The sequence below is a fragment of the Chiloscyllium punctatum genome, chromosome 33 (assembly GCF_047496795.1).
Source record: "Chiloscyllium punctatum isolate Juve2018m chromosome 33, sChiPun1.3, whole genome shotgun sequence".
Classification (NCBI taxonomy): domain Eukaryota; kingdom Metazoa; phylum Chordata; class Chondrichthyes; order Orectolobiformes; family Hemiscylliidae; genus Chiloscyllium; species Chiloscyllium punctatum.
Genome location: NC_092771.1, coordinates 4,640,883 through 4,668,480, shown reverse-complemented (window position 1 = coordinate 4,668,480; position 27,598 = coordinate 4,640,883). Strand labels below are relative to the sequence as shown.

Here is a 27,598-nt window from a genome sequence, read left to right as displayed (position 1 = left end):
TTTAGTAAACAATTATTCTGGCTAGTAAGAACTGATTAATATTTTAAATTATCTGAAGGAAGCTCTGCTGTCTTTCACAAATCTGATGCTGAAATATAAATGTGCACATCAGCCGTGGTCTAATTGAATGGCAGAATAGGCTCAATTGGGTGAATACTGGATTAGTGGTGCTGGAAGAGCACAGCAGTTCAGGCAGATCCAACGAGTTGGATGCTGCCTGAACTGCTGTGCTCTTCTAGCACCACTAATCCAGTATTTGGTTTTCAGCATCTGCAGTCATTGTTTTTACCTTACTCAATTGGGTGAATGGCTTACTCATGTTCCTGCTTCTCTACTTTTTGCTACTAGTAACTGTGTCAAAGGCTGACAGCAAAGGGGAATAGAAGGTTCACCAGCCTACATTACTCTCAATTTGAAATGCAATCCAATGCATTGTCTCTGTATTCAGGAGTATTGCTCAATGTATTTAAAACATTGGGTATCTCATGTTTCATAACTAAATAACTCCTTCTGAAGTAGAGTCACTGTTATAATTTTATTCATAGCAACATTCTTTCAAACTGCAATGGCATCAATTACTGAATTAATATTGGTACTCATTTGAGGAATAAATATTGGCTATACAGCAAGAGAATTCTTCTGGTTTTTTTTTTGAAAAAATAGCATGAGACCTTTAAAGTCCATCTGAGAGGACAGAGAGCATTTTGCCCACCATCCCAAAGACTATGGGTTGAAGTTAATCAGCAAAAAAAACCCCAAAGGGTTACGAAGAAGTTATTTAGCTTTGTGAGTCGACACGATCTAGAATGTGCTGCCTGAAAAGTCATGGGAGCAGATTTAAGAGTAATTTTCAAAAGGAAATTGGAAATAAACTTGAAAAGGAAATCCTTGTAGGGTTTTGGTGAAAGAGAATGGGTATGGGACTAAATGAGTGGCTTTCAAAGTGCTTTTAACCAATATGATAGCCTTGTCCTTTGTTGTAATAATTTGAAACAAAAGGCAAACCTCCTTCACACTGCACTGAAATGTCAGCCCAAACTTTGTGTCCAAATCTATGGAGTGGAACATGAATCCACAAGAGTGCTACCACTGAACCAAGGCCACATGTGGAAGCACTGAATGTCAAATATTCTGTACAGTACTGCGCAGAACTCAGTGAATCATTGTCCAATAGTGATATTGATTGATTATTATTACTTTGTTAATTATTTGATGAGCAGTTGCATCATCACATCTAAAAATGAGTTAGAAATTTTACACTTCTATTGCTCAGTGATGATATAACAAGTGTGTATCCAATTTTTTTTATAAGTAGACCTTTTAGAAATGCAATGAGCAAGTATTCCTATATTGATTTGTTTCAAAGTAACTTATTTCATCCATAGAGTTTGATGCCTAAATAAAGGTCATGGGAGGGAAGTCAGCTGATTTTTTTTTTCTCTTTAGATAACGTATCAGTTATATTTGGATAATAAGCAACAATGTACAATTTTATCTTTGTAGGTAAAAACTGGGATCTAAGTGCAGCACTGAATGACTTTGAACAACTTCGACAAGTTCATACTGGGAATCTACCTTGTGTGTTCAATGAAGGAAGCTTCTACAGGCAGCAAGACCAAGAACTGTCCGATCAAATGAAAACATCTGAGCAGAGACAGGATGAATTTGCTCAAGGTAATGTGTTTCACAGTTGGAACACAACATTCCTACAGGTCATGGAGTCACAGAGTTGAACAGCTTGGAAGTACATCCTTTTGTCCAACTCGTCCAAGTCCCATTTGCCAACATTTGGCTCATTTCCCTCTAAACCCTACCTATTCATGTATCCATCCAGATGCCTTTTAAATGTTGTGATTGTACCAGACTCCATCACTTCTTCTGGAAGCTCATTCAATGCACGCACCACCCTCTGCGTGAAAAAGTTGCTCTTCAAGTCCCTTTTAAATCTTTCCCCTCTCACCTTGGCTATTCACTCTAACCATGCCCTTCATGATCCTATAAACCTCTATTACATCACCTCTTGATCTCTGACACTTCAGGGAAAGTAGCCCCAGCCTATTCAGTCTCTCCCTATAACTTAAACCCTCTAACCCTGGCAACATCCTTGTAAATCTTTTCAAGTTTAACAACATCTTTCCTATAACATGGAGACCAGAATTAAATACAGTATTTAAAAAGTCCTGTAAAGCCACAACATGAAATCCCAACTCCGATAATCAATGCGCTGACCAATAAAGGCAAATATACCAAATGCCACCTTCGCTACCCTGTTGACTTGTGCGTCCATCTTCAAGGAACTGTGAATCTGCATCCCCAAGGTCTCTTTGCTCGGAAATACACCTGAGCAGGGTCCTCCCGAAGTGTATAAGACCTGCCCTGATTTGCCTTACCCAACTGCAGCACTCATTTATCTAAATTAAACTCCATTTGCCAGTCCTTGGTGCATCAACTCATCTGATGAAGGTCCAATTGTACTTTAAGGTGACCACATTCACTGTCCACTGCACCATCAATTTTGGCAAATAATTTCAAATTTAGTAACTATTCCTCCTATATTCCCATCCAAATAATTTATATAAATGAAAAAAGGAGTGGACCCAGCACTGATCCACGTGGCACACTGAGGCCTACAATCCAATAAAGAACCCTTCACAACCATCCTCTGCCATCTTTAAGCCAATTTTGTATCCAAATGGCTAGCTCCTTGGATTCCATGTGTCCAAGCCTTGCTAATCAAAGTCATAGAGTATGGAAACAGAACCCTCAGTCCTTACCGAGCAGGTTTTCCAGACTAAACAAGACCTATTTGTCTGCATTTGGCTCAATCCCTCTAAACCTCTCCTATTCATGTATTTTGAAGCAAAGTAAAAATATTGCATAATCTCTGTATAGTGGTTTACATGTGTACTTACAAAATAGAATGGAAAATTCTGAACATGTGCAGAGATATTGATATCCAAAGTACCTAAACTCAAAGCAGCCAATCTTTTACTGTGTCCAATTTGTAACTTGTTAACATTGTGGAAAAATGCTGTCAATGTGCTGGTTCCCTCAGTGGGTCTTGAGAACCGATCGAAGTGACTGGGCAACTTAAGTAAGTTTATATATGAACTTGACATCATTGGTAATCAGAAACCTATCTACTTCAAATAACCTGAGCTTCCTCTGAGTGAACAAATTTTTCTTGGTCCTAATTCACGTACCCACTTTATACTAGATTCACCAATAGGAAACTTCTTTCCTACAGCCGTCATGTCTATCCCTTTCAGTAATTTGTAGGTTTCAATTAAATCACCTCCCAAAGAGGAAGAAAATGATAGGAAGAAATTTTGCAAAATATGTTCCCCTTCCCCAGTCCTTCAGCTGGCAGGCAGACTAACACGCAGGCGCAGTGTGGGCCACTGCCCAGAGCAGGTGCAGTGTGACCTAACCCGTTGTCCTGTACAGCTGCAATATGACCTCCCAAATCCTATGTTCGATGCACTGACCAGTAAAGGAAAGCACACCAAAGGCTGCCTTCACTACCCTATCTACCAGTGACTCCCCTTTCAAGGAACAGTGAACCTATACTCCAAGGTGTCTCTGTTCAGCAACACTCCCCAGGACCTTACCATTAAGTGTATAAATTCTGTTCTGATTTGCTTTCTCAAAATGCAGCACCTCACATTTATCTAAATTAAACCCCATCTGCCACTGCTCAGCCCATTGGTCCTATCAGATCAAGATCCCTTTCTGCTCTGAGGTATCTTTCTTCGCTGTCCACTACACCTCCAATTTTGGTGTCACCTGCAGACTTACTAAGTATACTTCCTATGTTCACATCCGAATCATTTATATAAACGACGAAAAGCAGTGGACCCAGCATTGATCCTTGTGGCACACCACTGGACACAGGCCTCCAGTGTGAAAAGCAACCCTCCACCACCACCATCTGACCTCTACCTTTTGAGCCAGTTCAGTATCCAGATGGCTAGTTCTCCCTGTGTTGCATGTGATCTAACCTTGCTAACCAGTCTACCCTCAGGAACCTTGTTGAATATCTTACTGAAGTCCACTTCAAACATGTCTACAGCTCTATCCTCATCAATCCTCTTGGTTACTTCTTCAAAAAACTCAGTCAACTTAGTGAGACATGAATTCCCATGCACAAAGCCATTTTGACTATTCCTAATCAATCCTTGCCTTTCCAAATGCATGTCAATCCTGTCCCTCAGAATTCCCACCAACAGCTTGCCCACCACTGATGTCAGGCTCACCAGTCCATAGTTCCTTGGCTTTTCCTTACCACCTTTCTCAAATAGTGACACCATGTTAGCCATCCTCCTGTCATATCTTCAAAGACCTCTAGCAAATTAGTCAAACATGATTTACCTTTCATGAAAGAATGTGACTATGATTGTATTTTGTCTTTGCAAATGTCCTGCTATTACTTGCTTTATAATAGATTCTAACAATTTCCCAAGATTAGATGATAAACTTGCTGGTCTATAGTTCCCTGCTCTCTCCCTCCCTCCCTTTTTGAGTAAGGACATGTTATTAGCATTTTTTCAAATCACTGGAACCTTTCCTGCCTCCAGGGAATTTTGGATTATAATAGCCATGGATTCATTTTCCCCTGCTACCACTTCCTTCAAGATTCTATGATATAGGTTATTGGATCCTGGTCTGCTTTCAGTCTCGATAGTTCACTCAGTACTTTTTCTCCCAGTGAAGATTATTCTAAATTCTTCCCTTCCTATAGCCTCTGAATGACCTATTACTATTGGTGTAGTACGAGTGTTCTCCAGTGTGAAAACTGAGGCAAAATATTGATTGTGTCTCCACTCTTTCTCTATTCCCCACTGTGTACCCCATTATTAACTCTCCAGTCTCATCTTTCAATGGATCAATTCACTTTCTCTTCCTTTTTTATATATTTAAAGAAGCTTTTGCTGTCCATTCTTATATCTTGTATGAGTTTTCTTTCATAACTTACCTCTTCTTTTAATTACTTTTTTGAAGTAACCCCTGGTTAAGCTTTAATAGCTTGTCATATAAAACATGATTGTATAAAATATATATAGCAACTCGCGGACAAAACTGACTTTAAAAGCTGCTGATGCAATGTTTTTGTCACAAACTGCCTTCAAAATGTTTTTCTGCAAAACCATAATCTGTGTTTTTGTGCAGGTGTAATTTTGCTTAAAGTTAAGACTTTACATTTCCTAACTAATATTTTTACTATAGAATTAGGTTGCAGATGTGTTGCTTCAGTGGTAAGGACCAGAGTACTGAGAATGTCTTTTTCATTGAAACTCAAAAGGCAAAGGATTTAATTAAAAATGTACACAAGTTTAATGCAAGACTTTTTCTTTGAGTGTTATACGGATTAATTTTCACATCACTGTTTAAAAATGCTCATAGTTACATTTATCTTCTGTTTTCTGAAATGTCTGGGTGCAAAAAGAGATGTTTGAATATAGGTGTTATGTTATATACAGGATATGTCCTTTTTCTTTATTCACTTCACTTGATATCACATTTCAGTTGTTCATGGACTGACATTTACCAACACTTTTAGCCATCATATCAAAACTGTGGTTTTAAAATATTTGTATACATGAGTAATAGTGAATATTTTATGTTTATTCTAAAGGAAAATATTACATTTTTAAACTATTTTGTTTTATGTGCTAATTCCTTATTTATGTTGTTTTGTGAATTTCAGATTTGCATTTTTACTTTCTGTACATTGCATTGTAATCAAGTTGCTGATTCTGGGTACTTTTTAGCCAATAATATTTTGCATTCATCTTGTACTTTATTTTTTTTCAGAAAAACGTCTTTCCCGAGGAATTTCTCATGCAAGTTCAGCCATAGTGTCCCTTGCTCGATCACAGGTAGCAAACGAATGCACTAATGAGCATTTTCCTTTAGAGATGCCCATTTATACATTCCAGCTGCCTGATTTAAATGTGTACAGTGAAGATTTCCGAAGCTTTATTGAACGGGATTTGATTGAACAGTCAACAATGGTAGCCTTGGAACAGGCAGGTGAGGAAATATTTTACAAAATGTTGGGAAATGACTAGGTGTTGGGAGCATTGCTGCTTATCATACATGCAAATGAGTTGAACCCAAATTAGCTGTACAGGTAACAAAATAACCATTGGTACCAACTAAGAGGAGATGGTTAACAATGTCTTGGGCTACACCAAAATACAGAAAATAAAAACATACTTTAAGAATGTGTTGTTACGTGGCAAATGAAATTCAAAATAACAAATGGTAAAGCAAATCATTTTGAAAGTAGGAGTATAGAGGTTATTTATTCCTTGAAAGATAAGAAATTAAATGCAGACAAAGAAAAAATATGGAAATACAGATACAGACATCAGATGCAAGTTGATAAGGCAAACAGAAGATGGATAGGATCACTTCCAGAAGAATAAGATACCAGATCAGGTAGATAGTGCTAAATGTATAAAACACTTCGATTAAGTCAGCATAGACCACTGTACAGTTCTGCTCTACATTTGATGAAAAGGTTAATGAATCACTTGAATCACATTACCCTTGAGAAGGTTTCACTATCAGGAAAAGTTTGCAACCTGAGAGGAATATTTTGAATGAGAAGGGAAGACTATGGGGAGATCTAAATTGTAAAGAGATATGTTGGAGTGGAAATGGAGAAAACATTACTTGTGGTTAAACTAAGAGCAAAGTTTATAAGTATAAGCTAGTCATAAATGTATAAGTTGCTTTTAGCATGTTAAGAAATGTATAACTTGCCACAACAGGAAGCGGAGAACATTGGCACATTTGAGAGGCTTGAAGGGAATAGAGGGTTCCGGATCTGGATGGTATGTGGTTGGAGAGAGAGAGAGAGAGAGAGAGACAGCTAGAAGAATTTTAAAAGTTTGACAAGAGCTACAGAGTCATATACTATATAAAAGAGGCCATTCAGCTCATTATATCTCTGCTGACTATCCATGAACTGAATCCAGTCAGCCTCGTGCTCTGGATCTGTTCCCGTAGACTGCAAATTAATTTTTTAAAATATTCATTCATGGGATTAATTTATTGCCCATCCCTAATTTCCCCAGAGGACAGGTAAGAGTCAACCACAATGCTATTGGTCTGGAGTCACATGTAGGCCAGACGAGGTAAGGATGTCAGCTTCTTTCCTTAAAGGATATTAGTGAATTAGATGGGTTTTTCCTGATAATCGACTTAATTAGGCTCTTAATTCCAGATTTTTCTTGAAGTCAGATTCCACAATTTGCTGGATCTCAACGACATTACCTGGGTCTCTGGATTAATAGTCCAGTGATAATACCACCTAGGCCATCACCTCCCCTTCAAATCAAAACTGGCAGCAGTGGCATCTATAGTGACTGGAACTTGGGTTCAGTGCCTTGGACCTATTGGCCGTGCTACACCGGCCCACAGTCCTTTTGAGTATCCATCTAACTTCCTTTTGAAATCAGTGCGGCTCAATGGTTAGCACTGCTGCCTCACAGCTCCAGAGACCCAGGTTCAATTCCACCCTTGGGCAACTGTACAAACTCCATACAAACATTCTCCCAGTGTTTGTGTGGCTTTCCTCCACATGCACCGGTTTCTCCCCACAGCCCAAAGGTTGGTGCACCACCAAAGGTACAGGTTAATGCTAAATTGCCCGTAGTGTCCAGGGATTAGCAGTGGGAAATGCAGCGTTACAGGAGTGGGGTGGGGAATGGGTCAGATGGGATGCTAATCGGAGGGTCGGTGTGGATTTGATGGGCCACATGATCTGCTTCCACACAGTAGAGATTCTTCAATCATTGATTTGTCTCTGCTTCCATCACCCTTGTGGACAGTTCGTTCCAAGTCATTACCACACAATATAGAACACAGAACAATATAGTGCATAACAGGCCCTTCGGCCCTCGATGTTGCACCAATCTGTGAATTCATCTAAGCTCATCCCCCTACACTATCCCTTCATCATCCATGTGCTTATCCAAGGATTGTTTTAATCTCCCTAACGTGGCTGAGTTAACTACATTGGCAGACAGGGCATTCCACGCCCTTACCACCCTCTGAGTAAAGAACCTGCCTCTGACATCTGTCTTAAATCTATCACCCCTCAATTTGTAGTTAAGCTTCCTCGAACAAACTGACTTTGTCATCCTCAGAAAAAGACTTTGTGTATACCCTATCTAATCTTCTGATCATCTTGTTCCCTATCAAATTCCCTCTTAGCCTTCTTCTTTCCAATGAGAACAGATCCAAGTCTCTCAACCTTTCCTCATAAGACCTTCCCTCCAGAGCAGGCAACAGCCTGGTAAATCTCCTCTGCACTTTTTCTGATGTTTCCACATCCTTCCTGTAATGGAGCGACCAGAACTGCACACAATATTCCAAGTGAGGCCGCACTAGTGTTTTGTATAGTTGCAGCATGACATTATGGCTCTGGAATTCAATCCCTCTACCAATAAAACCTAACACACTGTATGCCTCTTTAACAGCACAATCAACCTGGGTGGCAACTTTCAGGGATCTATGTACATGGACTCGAAGATCCCTCTGCACATTCATACTACCAAGAATCTTTCCATTGACCCAGTACCCTGCCTTCGTGTTGTTCTTCCCAAAGTGAATCACCTCACATTTGGCTGCATTGAACTCCATTTGCCACCTCTCAACCCAATTCTGCAGTTCATCCAAGCCCCCTTGCAACCTGCAACATTTTTCCACAGTGTCCGCCACTCCACCCACTTTAGTGTCACCTGCAAACTTACTAATCCATCCACCTATGCCTGCATCTTCGTCATTTATGAAAATGACAAACAGCAGTCGTCCCAAGACAGATCCTTGTGGCATACCACTAGTAACCGGACTCCAGGCTGAATATTTTCCATCAACCACCATCCCTGCGCTCTTTCAAAAAGCCAGTTTCTAATCCATACTGCTAAATCACCCTCAATCCCATACCTCCAAATTTTCTCCATCAACCTACCATGTGGAACCTTATCAAAGGCTTTACTGAAGTCCATGTATACCACGTCAACTGCCGTATCCTCATCCACATGCTTGGTCACCTTCTCAAAAATCATCTGTGAGGTTTGTGAGACATGATCTACCCTTGATGAAACCATGTTGACTATCTGAAATCAAATTGTTGCTTGCTAGATGATTATAAATCATATCTCTTATAATCCTTTCCAAAACTTTTCTTACAACAGACATAAGGCTCACTGGTCTATAATTACCTGGGTCATCTTCACTGCCCTTCAAGCACACAACATTTGCAATCCTCCAGTTCTCTGTACTAAATCTGTAGACAATGACGACTCAAATATCAAAGCCAAATACTCTGCCATCTTCTCCCTAGTTTCCCAGAGGATCCTCTGATAAATCCCTTCAGGCCCAAGGGACTTGTCTACTTTCACTCCTTCTAGAATTGATAACACCTCTTCCTTACTAACCTCGATCCTTTCTAGTCTCATATCTCGTATCTCATTCTTCTCCTCTATAATATTATCCTTTTCCTCAGTGAAAACTGATGAGAAATATTTGTCTAGCACCTCTCTGATCTCCCACACAATTTCCCACTTCTGTCTTTGACTGGCCCTATTCCTACCCTAGTTGTCTTTTTTTTCCCCTCATATACCTATAGAAAGCTTTCGGGTTCTCCTTTATTCTACTTGCTAAAGACTGTTCATGTTCTCTCTAAGGCTCCTCTTAACTCTCCCTTTAAATCCTTCCTTGCTAATCTGTAACTCTCCATCACCTCATCTGAACCATCTTGTCTCATCGTCACATAAGCCTCCTTCCACTTAACAAGAGATGCAAATTGTGTCGTAAACCACAGTTCCCTTACCTTATCACTTTCTGCCTGCCGGGAAATTCCTATCAAGGACATGCAATATCTGTTCCTTAAACCAGCTCCACATTTCGATTGTCCCTATTTCCTGCATTTTGCTACCGCGTTCTATACGTCATAAATCTTGCCTAATCGCATTATAATTGCTCTTGCCTTGTGGCATGTATCTATCCCTTTCCATTGCTAAACTAAACGTAACTGAATAATGATCACTCTCTTCAAAATGCTCACCTCCAACTAAATCAAACGCCTGGCCTGGTACATTACCAAGCACCAGGTCCAGTGTTGTCTCCCCTCCTGCACATATTGAACAAAAACTGATCCATCCAACATACTAGAGGTATAGCATTTCCAGTTGATGTTTGGGAAGTTAAAGTCTCCCATTATGGCCACCCTGTTCCTTTCACTCCTACCCAGAATCATTTTTCCAATCCTCCCCCCCCTCTTTCCCCCCCCCACCTCCCTAGAACTTTGCGGAGGCCTATAAAAACCTCCCAGCGTTGTGACTTCTCCTTTGCTGTTTCTAACCTCAACCGATACTACCTCAGTAGATGAGTTCTCGTCAAAAGCTCTTTCAGCCACCGTTATACTATCCTTGACTAACAAGGCCACACTACCCCCTCTTTTACCGCCTTGCCTATTCTTAATGAAAGATCTAAACCCTGGAACCTGCAACATCCTTTCCTGACCCTGTGCTATCCAAGACTCCAAACTGGCCACAATATTGAAGTCTCAGGTATCTATCTATGCTGCAAGCTCACCTACCTTATTTCGGATACTTCTGGCATTGAAGTAGACACACTTCAAACGAGCTTGCTGTCTGCCAGCACATTCCTGTGACTGTGAAGTCCTGTCCATGCCCTCCCTATTCTCATCCTCCTGTGCACTGGAGCTATACTCAGGTTCCCATTCCCCTGCTGAATTAGTTTAAACCGACCCGAATAGCACCAGCAAATTTCCCACCCAGGATATTAATACCCCTCTGGTTCAAGTGAAGACCAAAGCTCTTTCTCAGATCTCCCTGAATCTGTTGTCCCAAACCCAGTCAATTAATTGAATTATCTTTTCTCTTTATCATATCTGGTCAACATGAACAGGTTGGACCAAAGGGTTTGTTTTCATGCTGTACATCTCTATGACTCTATCTTATTCAAACCTGCTATAACCTTCGACATATTTTAGAAAATCTTCTCTTGACCTCCTTTGTTCCAAACAATCAGAGTTTCTCCAATTAACCTTTTTAAAAATAATATTCCTCTATCTCTGGAACAATTCCATCTCCAGTATCCATTGTTAATATTATGGTGATGAGAGATAAAAGTAATATCCTACATGTAGCCTAGTCAGAGACTCTAAGTTCAATGTAATTTCCCTGCCTTTGAACTAAATAAATCGTTTTATGAAACTCAAGGTACTTTACGAACCATGCTGAATATTTCATGCCACCTTTAAAGATCCCAGTTACACCCTAGGACCCACTTTCCCTGCACACTGTATAAAACTCTGTCATTTAGTCTCTGTTGCTTCTCTTTATGTCATCTTTACACGATGCATGACCTCACATTTCCAGGTATTAAATGCTATCTGTTCCTGTCAACACATTGTTTTGCCCTAGCTATGTCTGGATACAGTTGATTTGTATTATCTTCACAATTGCCACTTCTCCAAGTTTGGTATCATTGACATGTTTTGAGGATTTGGATAAATAACCTTTTGACACAATGTCTAGATAATTTGGATAGCTGCTTTGGGAGAATGGGAAAAGTGTGGTGCTGGAAAAGCACAGCAGATCAGGCTGCATCCAAGGAACAGGAGAGTCGACCTTTTTAGGCATAAGCCCTTTCATCAGGACTCTGAATCTCCAGCATCTATAGTCCTGACTTTCTCCCAGAATAGGAAAAGAGACTGGCAATAATAAATTATTTCCTTTATCAATCATGAAATTTAAGTGATGCTCCATTTTTTATGTCCTGAGAGAAAGTAAACTCCTGAAATATTTGAATTGCTGAAGTAATATACTAATGTATTTGCTTTAAAATAAATCTGCTGTATATTTGTTGTGCCTTTTTCACTAACTTTTTGTTAGCCATCTGCAGTCTAATACTTTATCTAAAACTATGCTTGCTATGAATTTAAAAATTGAAATTAAATTAAATTTGCAGCACTTAAATATCATTCAGGATTTTACTTGAAATACCTTCTGAAGTTGCATATTAAAATAAAGGATTTATATAATCATCTGGAAAGGAATAATTTGATTACGGATAATCAACACTGGTTTTGTGAAGCGTCAGTTGTGCCTCACAAACTTTATTGAGTTCTTTGAAAAGATGACAAAACAGATGGATGAAGGTAGCGCAGTGGTGTATCTAAACTTCAGTAAGGTGTTTGATAAAGTTCCACACGGTAGACTATTGCACAAAATAAGGAATTTCGGGATTGAAGGTGTTTTAGTGGTTTGGATCAGAAATTGGCTCGCTGAAAGAAGACAGAGGGTGGTGGTTGACGGGAAATGTTCATCCTGGAGCTGTTACCAGTGGTGTGCCGCAAGGATCTATTTTGGGGACACTGCTGTTTATTATTTTTATAAATAAACTGGAGGTGGGCAAAGAAGGATGGTGAGTAAATTTGCAGATGACACTATGATAGGCAGAGTTGTGGATAGTGCCAAAGGATGTTGTGGGTTACAGAGAGATATAGATAAGATGTAGAGCTGAGTGGAGAAGTGGCAAATGGAGTTTAATGCAGAAAAGTGTGAGGTAGTTCACTTCGGAATAAGTAACAGGAATGCAAAGGTAATGGTAAAATTCTTGGCAGTGTAGATGAACAGGTCTGTGTCTAGGTGGATAAATCCCTGAAAGTTGCCTCCCAGGTTGATAGGGTTGTTAAGAAGGCATATGGTGTGTTGACATTTATTGGTATAGGGACTGAGTTTCAGAGCCATGAGGTCATGCTTCAGTTGCACTGGTAAGGCCGCACCTGAAGTATTGTTTGCAGTTCTGGTCACTGCTTTATAGGAAGGATGTGGTTGTTGTTGAACACTGATGACTAATTCCAGTGTAGTTGTCCATTCATGGTCAGTCGCACTGGTGTACAGAGTTTTTTGGCCTAAAATTTCTTGTTCGTTTTTGTGGAGTCAGTTGTGGGCATCATTTATCATTGCACAACGGACCTGAACAGGAAGACACAACATGTCCAGAGTCACCCTCCCATCCATTAAAGACATTTCAGAGATGACCATCAGACTACTCTGGCCCCTAGGCATCATAGTAGCCCACAAATCTATTACCACACTGTAACAACAACTGATGAATTGAAAGGACTCCATACCCACAACACCAGAACAAATGTAACATACAAATACCCTGTAAAGACTGTGACAAACTGGCAGATAACTAGCCACCAGGATACATAACCACCATAGGGCAATATATTTGTCCTGGGACAGGCCAAACAGAGACACAGGTGGGAATTCCTAGAGGCCTAGCATTCAAACCAGAACTCCTTTAACAAACTTACCGATTTGGACCTGGTTTACCAAACTTTCAGAAACAGAAGTGGAAAAGATACCAGCCAACACAACAAACCAAGACACGCAAATTGCAAGTAGGACAGAACACCAACACTTCTTCGGAGGCTCACTGATGATATTACATGGCATGGTGATGAACAGTCTGCAAACAAACCTACAACCTCATCCACAACCTGAGGTACAAATCATCTCCGAGGCCTCACCTATGTCTTCAGAGTCCACAGATTGCCTGTATGGGAGCCACCCTTTCCTGGTTATACTTTTGCTCCTTGCATTCTTCGAAAATGCCTTTCGATTTTCCTTTGTTTTACCTATGTGTTTTTCATGCTGTCTCTTCACTTCCCTAATTTCTTTAAGTAATCCCTACACTTTCTGTATGCCTTGAGCTTCTGGTATTATGAGCCCTCATTATTTGTCATATAAACATCCCTTTTTATTCCTTATTATTCCTGTACATTTCTTGACATACAGGTTTCTGAAATTTTTGTTCCATTTTAAATCTTTTTTTTTGTTTCGTAACCTTGTGTGTTTTTAACTTTGTCCACCCCAGTCCAACACCAATTCCTCCACCTCATGTTTCAGTCATGAAATTCAGATCTATGCTGTGACAACTGCTGCTCGAGAGCAGTTTCCTTGCTGAGTTCCTCAGCACGAAAGAACTGTGAAGGAATGCTATCTTGAGTGATCCAAAATGCATTTCCAGATGGTTCCTAATTCTGGTTCCATGTGTTACTTGCAACTTCCTGTCATACCTCAATTGAGCTTCATGTAATGTTTATTTTTCCTTGAGGGTCTAATTTTGATAATTTAATTATTAGAACAAAAGAACATTAGGAGTAGGCCATCTGGGCTTTCAAGCCCACTCCGCCATTCAATATGATACTGGCTGATCTTTTCGTAGCCTAGCTTCACTTAACTGCCTTCTCACCATAACCCTTCGTTCCTTTACTGTTCAAAAAATTATTTATCTTGGCTTAACTACTTCACTGGACATGGAATTACTCAGATTCCCAACCCTCTGGGTGAAGAAATTCCTTCTTAATTCAGTCCTAAATCTGCTTCCCCAAATTTTGAGGCACTGCCCTCTTGTCCTAGTTTCGCCTGCCAATGGAAACATCCTCTCTATGTCTATCCTGTCTACTCTCTTCATAATTTTATGTTTCTGTAAGAACCTGACTCATTCTTCTAAATTCCAGTTAATATAATCCCAGTCTCTCCTCATAAGACAACCCCCTTGACTCTGGAATCAACTTACTGAACCTACTCTGCATCTCTCTGATACCAGTGTATCCTTTCTCATACAAGGAGATTGCACACAGTATTCCAGGTGTGGTCTCACCAGCACTCTCTACAACTGCAACATAACCTCCCTGTTTGAAACTCAATCCCTTTAGCAATGAAGGACAAAATTCAATTTACCTCCTTAATTACCTGTTGCACCTGCAGACCAACCCTCTGTGATTCATGCACAGGGACACCTAGATCCCTCAGCACAGCAGCATGCTGCAATCTTTTTTACCATTCACATAATAATCCTTTTTATTGTTATTCCTACCAAAATGGATGACTTCACATTTATTAGCATTGTACCCCATTTGCCAAACCTTTGCTCACTCACTTGAAGTATCTATGTCCCTCTGCAAAGTTTCACAATCCTCTGCACACTTAGATCTACCACTCATGTTTGTGTCATCCGCAAACTTTGAAACACTACACGTGATCCCCAACTCCAAAGCATCTGTGTAAATGGTGAATAATTGAGGTCACAGTAATGATCCCAGAGCACATCACTAGTCACTGATCGCCAACCAGAAAAACACTCATTTATCCCCACTTTATGCTTCCTATTATCAATCCTCTATCCATGCTAGTTGATTACCCTTAAAGCTATGCATCTTTATCTTATGCAGCAGCCTTTTATGTGGCACCTTGTCGAATGCCTTTTGGAAATCTAGATACATTACAACTACTATAGAATTATAGAATCCCTACAGTGTGAAAACTGACCATTTGGCCCAACAAGCCCACAATGACCGTTCAAAGAGTAACCCACCCACACCCGTTCCCCAACCTTATTCCTCGACATTTCCCCTGTGTAATGCACCTAACCTACATAGCCCTGAACATTATGGTAAATTTAGCATGGCCAGTTCACCCAATGTGCACATCTTTGAACAGTGGAAGGAAACTGAAGCACCCAGAGGAAACCCATGCAGACAGTGGGAGACTGCAAACTCCACACAGACAGTTGCCCGAGGCTGGAATCAAACCCGGGTCCCTGGTGCTGAGAGACAGCAGTGCTAACCACTGTGCCGCCCATACTGGATCCTTGTTGTCAACCGTGCTCATAATATCTTTATAGAATTCCAGCAGATTAGTTAAGTATGACCTGCCTTTCATGAACCTATGCTGCATCTGCCCAATGGGACAATTTCTCTCTGGATGCCTTGCTAGTTCTTAGTTGATAATAGACTCAAGTATTTTCCCCACTACAGAAGTTAAGCCAACTGGTCTAAAATTCCCCAAGTTTTGTCTATCGCCTTTTTTAAACAGTGGTGTCACATTTGCTGTTTTCCAATCCACTGGAACTGCTTCAGAGTTCAGCGAATTTTGGAAAATTAGAGGAAGTGCATTTGCTGTCTTTCCTGCTATCTCTTTACCTCCATTAGCTTGTCCAACGCTATCTCTTTTGTGATAATGGTTGTTTCCAGGTCCTCACTTACTTTCGTCTCCTTGTCAATTACTGGCATGTTATTCGTGTTCCTTCACTGTGAAGAACAACACAAAATACCTATTCAATACCTCGGCCATGTCCTTGTATCCAAGGAGCAAGAGATTCAACGTTACGGGTATTAGCCCTTCATAGAGTCATAGAGATGTACAGCATAGAAACAGACCCTTCAAATGACGCTTGTGATTCGGGCCTGAGCGATAAATTGAGGGAATTGATCTGAGGGGGAAAGTAGCTGGGACACCAGTTGGTTCATGACACCATCCATATCCTTCACCTCCTCCAAGATTTTCATTTCCCTGGCCCCTAATGCCTCATCTTCACCATGGACATCCAGTCCTGTACACAGCCATCTGCCATGACGAAGGTCTCCAAGCCCTCCGTTTCTTACTCTCACTGTCCCAACCAGTACCCTTCTACTGATACCCTCATCCACCTGGCTGAACTGGTCTTCACCCTCAACAACTTCTCCTTCCAATCCTCCCGCTTCCCCCAAACCAAAGAGGTAGCCATGGGACCCAGCTATGCATGCCTGCTTTTTGGATATGTGGACCAGTCGATCTTCCACAATTACACCAGCACCACTCCCCACCTGTTCCTCCATTACATCGATGACTGTATTGGTGCCACCTCGTGCTCCTGCAAGGAAGTTGAACAGTTCATCAACTCTACCAACACCTTCCACCCTGACCCTAAATTCACCTGGACCATCTCAGAAACCTTCCTCCCCTTCCTGGACCTTTCCATCACCGTCTCTGGTGACCGACTAACCACAGACATATACGACAACCCACCGACTTCCACAGGTTCCAAATGGTTGATATTGCCCTCCAGAGCATCTCCTCAACTTTACACACCACCATCATTGAACCCCATCCCTCCCAATGTAACAAGGAAATAACCCTCCCTGGTCCTCACATTCCACCTCACCAACCTGTGTATACAACACATCATCCTCTGCCATTTCTGCCACCTCCAAATGGACCCCACCACGGAGAGATATTTCCCTCCCCATCCCTATCATTGTTCTGAAAAGACCATTCCTTCTGCGACTCACTCGTCAGATCCACAGCCCCCACCAGCCCATACCCCAGTGTTGGCGTCTTTCCCTGCCACCGCAGAAAGTGCAAAACCTGTGCCCACACCACTCCCTTCACCTCCATCCAAGGCCCCAAGAGATCCTTTCACATCCATTGGAAATTTACCTCTACCTCTACCAATGTCACCTGCTGCATCCATTGCACCCGATGTGGTTTCCTCTACATCAGGGAGACAGGACGCCTTCTTGCAGATCGTTTCAGAGAAATCTCTGGGACACCTGCACCCACCAACCCCACCGCCCCATGGTTGAAGACTTCAACTCCCCCTCCCACTCCGTCAAGGACATGCAGGTCCTGGGCCTCCTCCACTGCCAAATTGTTAGCACCTGATGCCTGGAGGAGGAACGCCTCATGTTCTGCCTTGGGACCATATAATCACATGGGATAAACAGCTTCCTCATTTCCCCTCCCCTCACATTATCCCAGTCCCAAGCTTCCAATTCTGCACTCCCCTCTGGACCCATCCATCATCCCCCTCCTCCCAATCTGTCACCTACACCTACCTGTCACTTTCCCAGCTACGTTCCCCCAACTCCACACCCCTCCCATTTATCTCTCAGCCCTTCTTGATGAAGGGCTTATGCCCAAAATGTCAATTCTCCTCCTCTGATGTTGCCTGGCCTGCTGTGCTTTTCCGGCACTACACCCTTGATTCTGAACTCTAGCATCTGCAGTCCTCACTTTCTCCATGTCCTTATATCCCATGACTAAGTCCCCCTTCTCATCCTGTAAAAGACCAATGTTTTACCTTAGCCACTCCTTTTGTTTTTTTATATTTCTTGAACCTTTGTATCTGTCTTTGTATTCTGAGCTAGTTTACTCTCATTATCTATCTTTCTTTTCTTGATAACTTTTAAAGTTTTTCCAATCTTCTAATTTCCCGCTGGTCCTTGCCACTTTGTATGCCTTCTCTTTTAATTTGAAGGCCTTCCTTATTTCCTTCAACACTCATGGTAGATTACCCCTTTCCCTGCAGACTTTCCTTTTCACTGGTATACACTTTTGCTGAGCCCTTTGAAAGTCCTCCACTGTTCGTCACATTGCCACCATGAAGTCTTTGCTTCCAGTCTACTTTAGCCAACTTCTCCCTCATCCTATTGTAGTCTCCTTTATTTAAGCACAGGACCGTCGTATTGGATTTTGTCTTCGTATTTTCCATCTGTATTCTAAATTCACCCATACTGTGATCGTGCCTTCCAAGAGGATCCCTATGATATCATCCATTATTCCTGTCTCATTACACAGGACCAGATCCAGGATCATGTGCTCCCTTGTTGGTTCCATTACATGTTCAAGAAAACTATCGTGGATACATGCAATGAACTTTTTCCTCAAGGCTACCGTGACCGACTTTATTCGATCAATCAACATATAGATTAAAATTGCCCATGATAACTGCCATGCCATTTTTTTTAATAGGAAATAGATATTTCTTTGCTTATTGCCTGCCCCAATGTGATATTGTTTGGTGGCCGATAGACTACGCCTATCAGTGACATTTTATTCTTAGAATTTCTAATTTCCACCCAAATGGATTCAACCTTATTCTCCATCGAATCTTTATCATGTTTCACCACTGCCCTGATGTCATCTTAAATATCAGAGCTACACCACCTCCCTTATCTTCCTGTCTGTCCTTCCAAATAGTCTGGTACCCTCGATATTTAATTCCCAATCATGACCATCCTGCTACTAAATCATACTCTTTTGCGATGATTTGTGCCATTAACTCATCTACCTTGTTTCGAATGCAACAAGCATTCAGGTAAAGTGCTTTTCTGCTGGTTTTTATACCATCTTTATGAATTCTAACATCTCCATTAATCATATCTCCTGAGTTATCCTTCCTTTTAATTTCTTTGAGTCTGCACACATGCTTTCCTCTCTATTTACCATCATACTTCCTGTCATTTTTTTCCCCCTTACCTTCCCCCAATTCACTAATTTATAGTCTTTGTGACCACCCTTTTCACTAGAACACTGGTTCCAGATCAATTCAGGTGGAGACTGTCCCATTAGTACAGATCCCCGTTCCAGAGCTGATGCCAGTGCCCCATGAAATGAAACCCCTCTTTCTCACACCACTCCTTTAGTTGCGTGTTTACTTCCCTAATTTTCTCATCCTTAAACCAACTGATAAATAAAGACCCTTTGATGATTTTTTAGCTGACCCACCAATTCTTAGTGGTATAACTGATTGTTTTGCAGCTGTGCTAATATTCCCAAAGGATATACCAGTGTCTCTGCAAAGATTAGTTAGCACATGGAAGTGGGTCAAAGTGACAGAAACGGTGTGATGGTACTTTGCTTAATTTTTGCCCCTAGCACAGAGTTAAAAGAAGGTGGTTTCTTTCATGTCATATATTCATGTACATGCTTGTTTGGTTGTTGAGATGATGCTTCTTCAGTTAACCTGGTGGTTTAAAGCTCAGCTATAAGTTGCAGAACGGTCTTTTCATTTGCAGGAAAGAAAATCACTTCAATCCGAATGTATAGAGTGATAGAGATGTACAGCATGGAACCAGACCTTCTTGTCCAACTCATCTGTGCTGACCAGATTTGGTAAATTAATTTGGTCCCTTTTGCCAGTGTTTGTTGGCCCACATCCTTCTAACCCCTTCCAATTGACATACCCTTCACTTCCCTCCACTTAACCTGATGAAGGAGCAATGCTCTGAAAACTTGTGATTTCAAATAAACCTGTTGGACTTTAACCTGGTGTCATGTGACTTCTGACTTTGTCTACCCAGGACCAACACCAGTATCTCTACATCATATTCATGTACCCATCTAGTTGCATTTTAAATGTTGTCGTTGTACCAGCCTCTACCACCACCTCTGGCAGCTCATTCCATACATGGACCACCCTCTGCAGGAAAGAGTTGCTTCTTAGGTTACTTTTAAATCTTTCCCCTCACCTTTAAATGTGTACCCCTTAGTTTTGGACTCCCTTAACCTGGCGAAAAGACCTTGCCCCTCATGATCTTATAAACTTCTGTAAGGTCAGCCCTCAGCCTCCCATACACCAGGGGAAACAACCCCAACCTATCCAGCCTCTCCCTATAGCTCAGACCACCCCCCCCCCCACCCCTCCTAAAACACCTGGCAACATCCTTGTAAAACTTTTCTGAACCCTTTCAAGCTTTAAAACAACTTTCTTATAGCAGGGAGTTCAAAATTGAATGCAGTGTTATAAACGTCGCCCAAGCAATATCCTGTACAGCCACCAGATGACCCCTCAACTCCTATACTCAATGCGCTGACCAATAAAGGAAAGCATTCCAAGCGCTGCCTTCATTATCCTATCTACTTATGATTAAACTTTCAAGGAACTAGGAACCTGTACCCCAAGGTCTATTTGTTCAGCAACATTCCCCAGGACCTGATCATTAAATGTATTAAGTGCTCTCCTGATTTGCCTTACCAAAATGCAGCACCTCTCATTTATCTTAGTTTAACTCCATCTGCCACTCTTTGTCCTATTTGGCCCATCTGATCAAGATCCCATTGTACTCTGGTGTAACCTTTTTCACTGTTGACTGCACCACCAATTTTGGTGTCATCTGCAAATGTACTAATCATGCCTATGTTTACATCCAAATCATTTTAAGCAAATGACAAAAAACAGTGGACCAAACACCAATCCTTGTGGCACACAACTGGTCACAGGCCCTCAGTCCGAAAAACAATCCTTCACCACCATCCTCTGTATTTTATCTTCAAGATAGTTTTGTATTGAAATAGCTCTCCCTTTATTCCATGTGATCTAACCTTGCTAACCAGTCTACCATGCGGAACTTTGGCTACATGGACTTCAGCAAGGCGTTTGACAATGTCCATTACTCTACCTTTATCAATCTATTTTGTCACTTATTCAAAAAAAACTCGATCAAGTTAGTCAGACATGATTTCCCATGCACAAAGCCACGTTGACTACCCCAATCAGTCAAATACAAGTACATCCTGTTCCTCAGCCTTACCCATGATTGACGACAGGCTCACCAGTCTATCGTTCCCTGGCCTTTCCTTACAACCTTTCTTAAGTAATGACACCATGTTAACCAACTTTTGGCACCTCACCTGTGGCTATCGATTGTACAAATATCTCAGCAAAGGGGCCAACAATCACTTTGCTAGCTTCCCATAAAGTTCTAGGGTGCACCTGAACAGGTCACTGAGATTTATCCACTCTTATGCATTTTAAGATGTCCAGCATCTCCTCCTCTGAAATGGGGACACTTCCCAATATATCATTATTTATTTCTCCAGGTTCTATAACTTCCAAAACCTTCTCTACAGTAAACACTAATGCAAAGCACCTGTTTAGTATCTCACCCACTTTTTGCAGTTCCACACATAGGTGGCCTTCTTGATCTTTAAGGGGCCATATTCTCTCCCTAGTTACTCTTTTGTCATTAATGTATTTGTAATATCTCTTTGGATTCTCCTTAACCCTATTTGCCAAAGCTATCTCATTTCCTCCTCTTGCTGTCCTGATTTCCCTCTTGAGTATACTCCTACTGCCTTTGTACTCTGCTGGGGATTCCGTCAATTTCAACTGTCGACGCCTGACCTATGCCGCCTCCTTTTTCTTGACCAGAGCCTCAATTTCTCTCGTTGCTACACCTACCAGCCTTGCCATTCACACTAACTGAAGCAGCCTATCTCTGGGCTCTCATTATCCTATTTTTGAAAGTTTCCCATTTTCCAGCTATCCCTTTACCTGCAAATAGCCTCCCCAATGAACTTTTGAAAGGATAGGATCTATTTATATTTAGAAAAGAATGAGCTTATCAGTGATAGGCAACATGGTTTTGTGCGGGGGAGATTGTGCCTTACCAACTTCACAGATTAGATTAGATTACTTCCAGTGTGGAAACAGGTCCTTAGGCCCAACAAGTCCACACCGACCCGCAACCCACCCAGACCCATTCCCCTACATTTACCCCTTCACCTAACACTGCAGGCAATTTAGCATGGCCAATTCACCTAACCTGCACATTTTTGGATTGTGGGAGGAAACCGGAGCACCCGGAGGAAACCCACGCAGACACGGGGAGAATGTGCAAACTCCACACAGAGAATCGCCTGAGGCAGGAATTGAACCCAGGTCTCTGGCGCTGTGAGGCAGCAGCGCTAACCACTGTGCCACCGTGCTGTCCACTTCAAGAGTTCTTCGAGAAAGTGACCAAGTTGTTAGATAAAGGACGGGCTGTTGATGTCATATACATGGACTTTAGTAAGGCGTTTGGTAAGGTTCCCCATTGTAGACTAATGGAGAAAATGAAGCCAGATGGAGTGCAGGGTGCTATAGCTAGGTGGATTAAGATCTGGTTGAGCAACAGGAGACAGTAATGGTTGAAGGAATTTCTCAAAATGGAGAAAGGTGACCAGTGGTGTTCCACAGGGGTCCGTATTGGGGCCACTGTTGTTTGTAATACACATAAATGATCTAGAAGAGGGCACTGTTGATATGATCAGCAAGTTTGCAGATGAGACAAAGATTGGCGGAGTAGCAGAAAGCATAAGGCACTGTCAGAGAATACAGGAGGATATAGATAGACTGGAGAGTTGGGCAAAAAAGTGGCAGGTGGCTTTCAATCCAGAGAAATGTGAGGTGATGCATTTAGGCAAGTCTAATTCTAGAGCGAATTATACAATGACTGGAAGAGCTTTGGGAAAAGTTGATGGGCAGAGAGATCTGCGAATGCAGGTTCATTGTACCCTGAAGGTTGCTGCACAGGTGGATAGAGTGGTAAAGAAGGCATATAATATGCCTGCCTTCATTTGGATGGGTATTGAGTATAAGAGTTGGCAAGTCATGTACAATTTTAACAAGACATTGTTTCGGCCGCATTTAGAAGACTGTGTACAGTTCTGGTCGCCACGTTACCAAAAGGATGTGGACGCTTTGGAGAGGGTGCAGAGAAGGTTTACAAGGATGTTGCCTGGTATGGAAAGTGGTAGGTATGAAGAGAGGTTGAGTAGGTTAGGTTTATTTTCACTAGAAAAAAAGGAGATTGAGGGGGGACCTGATTGAGGTTTACAAAATAATGAAGGGTAAAGACAGGGTGGATAGAGACCAGCTTTTTCCCAGGATGAAGGATTCAATAGCGAGAGGTAGAAAGTTTAAGGGGGATACACGCGGCAAGTATTTCACACAGTGTGGTGGAAGTTTGGAAAGCATTGCCAGCAGGGGTGGTAGAGGCAGGCACGGTAGATTCATTTAAGATGCGTCTGGACAGACGCATGAGTAGGTGGGGAACAGAGGGATACAAATGCTTAGGAATTGACCGACAGGTTTAGACAGTACATTTGGATCGGCTCAGGCTTGGAGGGCCGAAGGACCTGTTCCTGGGCTGTAAAATTTCTTTGTATTTGGCAAGAACAATCAAAATTAGCCTTCCTCCAATTTAGAACTTTAAACTTTATAGTCTGGTTCCCTCTATTTCTTACAGCAGTGATTAACTATGGTAACTTTGAACAAAACATATAAAAGAAATAATTTCAAAGATACAAGTGTAGGATTGTATACACGCTAGCTCCTAGAGCCATAATAATCTAAAAGCAAGCTAGGGGTTGTGTGAATGTTTTGCTGAAAGGTTTACAGTAAGAACTCCCACCCTGGCCAAAGAAAAAAATCTATGAAGCTCTAAGAGCTTGAAGTAATTGTCTTTAGTTGTACAACTACCTTTCTGTGCATTAAACTAGACCTCCCAAATATTTCAGGGTCAAGAAACCTAACTTAAAGTATAAGTTATAACCAGACATTTAATGTACCCAGTTTTGATGCACAAAATAATAGCCTACAAAAACTATCACAAAATACATTGGATTTTGAGGTAACATCTTTAGACTTTCACTAAGGTCCTCAGCTGCATATATAAAACTATTCCCATTTAGAATGATAACTTAATTTAATACCTTTATCATATCCTGCAATTCAATTTTTTAAAAAGAAAATTCTGCTTTACATTGACTCAGTGCTGCCATCCTTGAGAGCCTCTTCCATTGATTAATAACTTGCTCATTGAAATGTTGTTTTTGTGGATTAGTTTACAGTTTACAATTGTTAATTGATTTCTTATGTTTATCTAATAACTGCACAATTGACAGTCATTTTTAGCAAGAAAATCTAGTACATTATGGTGGTGGGTTCTCCAAGGCTATTGTGATATGACAATCTATTTACTAAATCATGATTACTTTTAAGATTGTTTATTTGCCTGTAGAAAATAATTGTTTCAGTTTTCTTTGTGTCCTGAAGCTTTTACTGAAAAGCTTAAATCAAGGATAATAGTAGGAAGTTGTGTGGGGAGTCAGAGGAGATGGGGAAGCACTATATAAATATTTTTCGACAGTGTTCACTATAGAAAATGAAAATGTTGGCGAGGAAGATACAGAGATACTTGCATGTAGACTAGAAGAGATTGAGGTTCACAAAGAAGAGGTATTAGAAATACTGCAGAGTGTGAAAATAGACAAGTCCCCTGGGTCGGATGGGATCTATCCTAGGATCCTCTGGGAAGCAAGGGAAGAGATTGCTGAGCTTTTGGCATTGATCTTCAAATCATCATTGACTACAGGAATCGTGTCTGAGGACTGGAGGATAGCAAATGTGGTTCCCTTGTTCAAAAAGGGTAGTAGAGACAACCCTTTACAGAGCAGTGAGTCTCACGTCAGTTGTTGGTAAAGTGTTGGAAAAGGTTATAAGAGAGAGGATTCATAATCATCTAGAAAAGAATAATCTGATCAGGGACAGTCAGCACAGTTTTGTGAAGGGTAGGTCGTGCCTAACGAATCTTATTGAGTTTTTTGACAAAATGACCAAACTGAGAGTAAACCGGTTGTTGTGATGTATATGGGTTTCAACAAGGCATTCAATAAGGTTCCCCACAGTAGGCTATTATACAAAATGCAGAGGAATGGTATTGTGAGAGACATAGCAGTTTGGATCAGTAATTGGCTTGCTGAAAGAAAACAGAACATAGAAAAATACAGCACAGAACAGGCCCTTTGGCCCACGATGTTGTGCTGAGGTTTAATCCTAATGTAAAGTATAGTAACTTAACCTATGCACCCCTCAATTCACTCTATCCACGTGCATGCCGACCAGTCGCTTAAATGTCCCCAATGACTCTGCTTCCACCACCACAACTGGCAATGCATTCCATACATTCACAACTCTATGCGTAAAGATCCTACCTCTGACGTCTCCTTTATACCTTCCTCCCAATGTTTTCAAACTATGACTCCTTGTACCAGTTAATCCTACCCTGTGGAAAAGTCTCTGGCTATTGACTCTATCTATTCCACTCATTGTTTTGTACACCTCGATCAGGTCTCCTCTCTTCCTCCTTCTCTCCAGAGAGAAAAGTCTGAGCTTAGTCAACCTTTCTTCATAAGACATGCCCTCCAATCCAGGCAGCATCCTGGTAAACCTTCTTTGCACTCTCTCCAAAACCTCTATCTTTCCCATAGTAGGGCAACCAGAACTGGACACAATATTCCAAATGTGGTCTCACTTGTAGAGCTGCAGCAAAAACTCGCGGCTCTTAAACTCGATCCCCCTGTTAATGAAAGCCAAAACACCATATGCTTTCTTAACAACCCTATCCGCTTGGGTGAAAACTTTGAGGGATCTATGAACTTGCACACTCAGATCCCTCTGTTCCTCCACACTGCCAAGAATCCTGTCTTTAATCCTATATTCAGCATTCGAGTTCAACCTTCCAAAATGCATCACTTTGTATTTATCCAGGTTGAACTCCATCTGCCAATTCTCAGCCCAGCTCTGCATCTTGTCTATATCACGCTGCAGCCTGCAGTAGCCGTCGATACTATCAACGAACCTCCAACCTTTGTGTCATCTGCAAATTTACTAACCCACCCCTCAACCTCCTCATCCAAGTCATTTATAAAAACTACAAAGATCAGAGGCCCAAGAACAGAGCCCTGCGGGACCCCACTTAACACTGACCTTCAGGCAGAATACCTTCCATCTACAGCTACTCTCTGCCTTCTGTCAGCCAGCCAATTCTGAATCCAGATAGCCAAATCTCCCTGTATCCCATACTTCCTGACTTTATGAATGAGAACCTTATCAAATGCCTTGCTGAAGTCCATATACACCACATCCACTGCTCGACCATCATTGACCTGTCTTGACACCACCTCAAAGAACTCAGTAAGATTTGTGAGACATGACCTGCCCCTCACAAAGCCTTGCTGACTGCCTTTAATGACACTATGCTTTGCCAAATAGTCATGAATCCTATCCCTCAGAATTCTTTCCAAAACGTTACATGATGTCACAATCCCAACTGATGCTAATACTGGACTGGGGCAGGCAAATGGTGATTGATGTATTCGTGGTTACAATGCCATGAAAATAGAAAGTCATCAAAGGTTCATGGATGCTTTTTTTTTCACCTTGAGTACTGAAAAAAGCAAAGAGGTGGAGGTTTTGTTACAACAACAGGGACCACCAGTTAGATTGCTCTAGGATAGTGACAGTGATTCTGTCACCACACCATATGCCATGTTAGGAATTATGGGGACTATATAGTGACTTTGTGCACAGGTGTTCCATCAGAATTTACCTAGTTTCCAAGGATTAATTTTAATAGACAATTTGTAGAATTTAGAAGATTAGTGATGACTGATCAAACTTTTCAAGATATTAACGAGAATTGACCAGAATTGGGAAAAAGACATGGTAAAATATCTTTTGTAGCTTGTATAATGCATTTACCATCTTGATTGCCAGTTAAATATTTCGATACAGATTTGTGAATGCAATATAAAATTAATGTAATGAACATTAATGTAATGTAATGAATTTATTTCCTAGCTGTGTCACTGCCATGACACACAGTATGACCTTACACAATATTTGCAGCATATAATTAAAATGAGAAACTGGACATGTACAGCCAGAATGGATATAATGAACATTTGCACTAAATTTCATTAGTGCTTCAGTTATGGTAGGAGTTGCTGTGTAACCACTTTTGTAATCACTATGATGCTATGCCACACTTTCATATGGAATGCTAGTATTTTTATTCAAGTAATGTGTCTTGATTGGATGGCTTCCTTAATGGACTGCTTAGTAAAGGAGTGGGAGTGTGGTGCTGGGAAAGCAAAGCAGGTCAGGCAGCATTCCTGAACGGAGGGCTTTTGCCTGAAATGTCTACTCTCCTGCTTCTTGGATGCTGCCTGACCTGTGCTTTTCCAACACCACACTCTTGACTCTGACCTCCAGCATCTGCAGTCCTTGCTTGGTAAAGGGGCCAACCTTCTAAGCCATAAAGACCAGAATGCCCCAAGGTCTACCATGGTGTTGTTAGTTAGCTCATCCTTGCTGGAAGGGTAGTGAGATC

At 41.3% G+C, this 27,598-nt stretch overlaps 1 protein-coding gene across 8 annotated transcripts in view; it reads left to right on the top strand.

Moving 5' to 3' along the window:
* Window positions 1–27,598, top strand: part of otud7a (OTU deubiquitinase 7A) — a 152,604-nt gene that overhangs the window by 63,780 nt on the left and 61,226 nt on the right. For all 8 annotated transcript variants that reach the window (XM_072552769.1, XM_072552766.1, XM_072552768.1 and 5 more), the window contains 2 exons: window positions 1,504–1,674; window positions 5,815–6,033. In XM_072552769.1, the coding sequence (XP_072408870.1) occupies window positions 1,504–1,674; window positions 5,815–6,033 (390 nt within the window). The remainder of the gene's footprint in view (window positions 1–1,503; window positions 1,675–5,814; window positions 6,034–27,598) is intronic.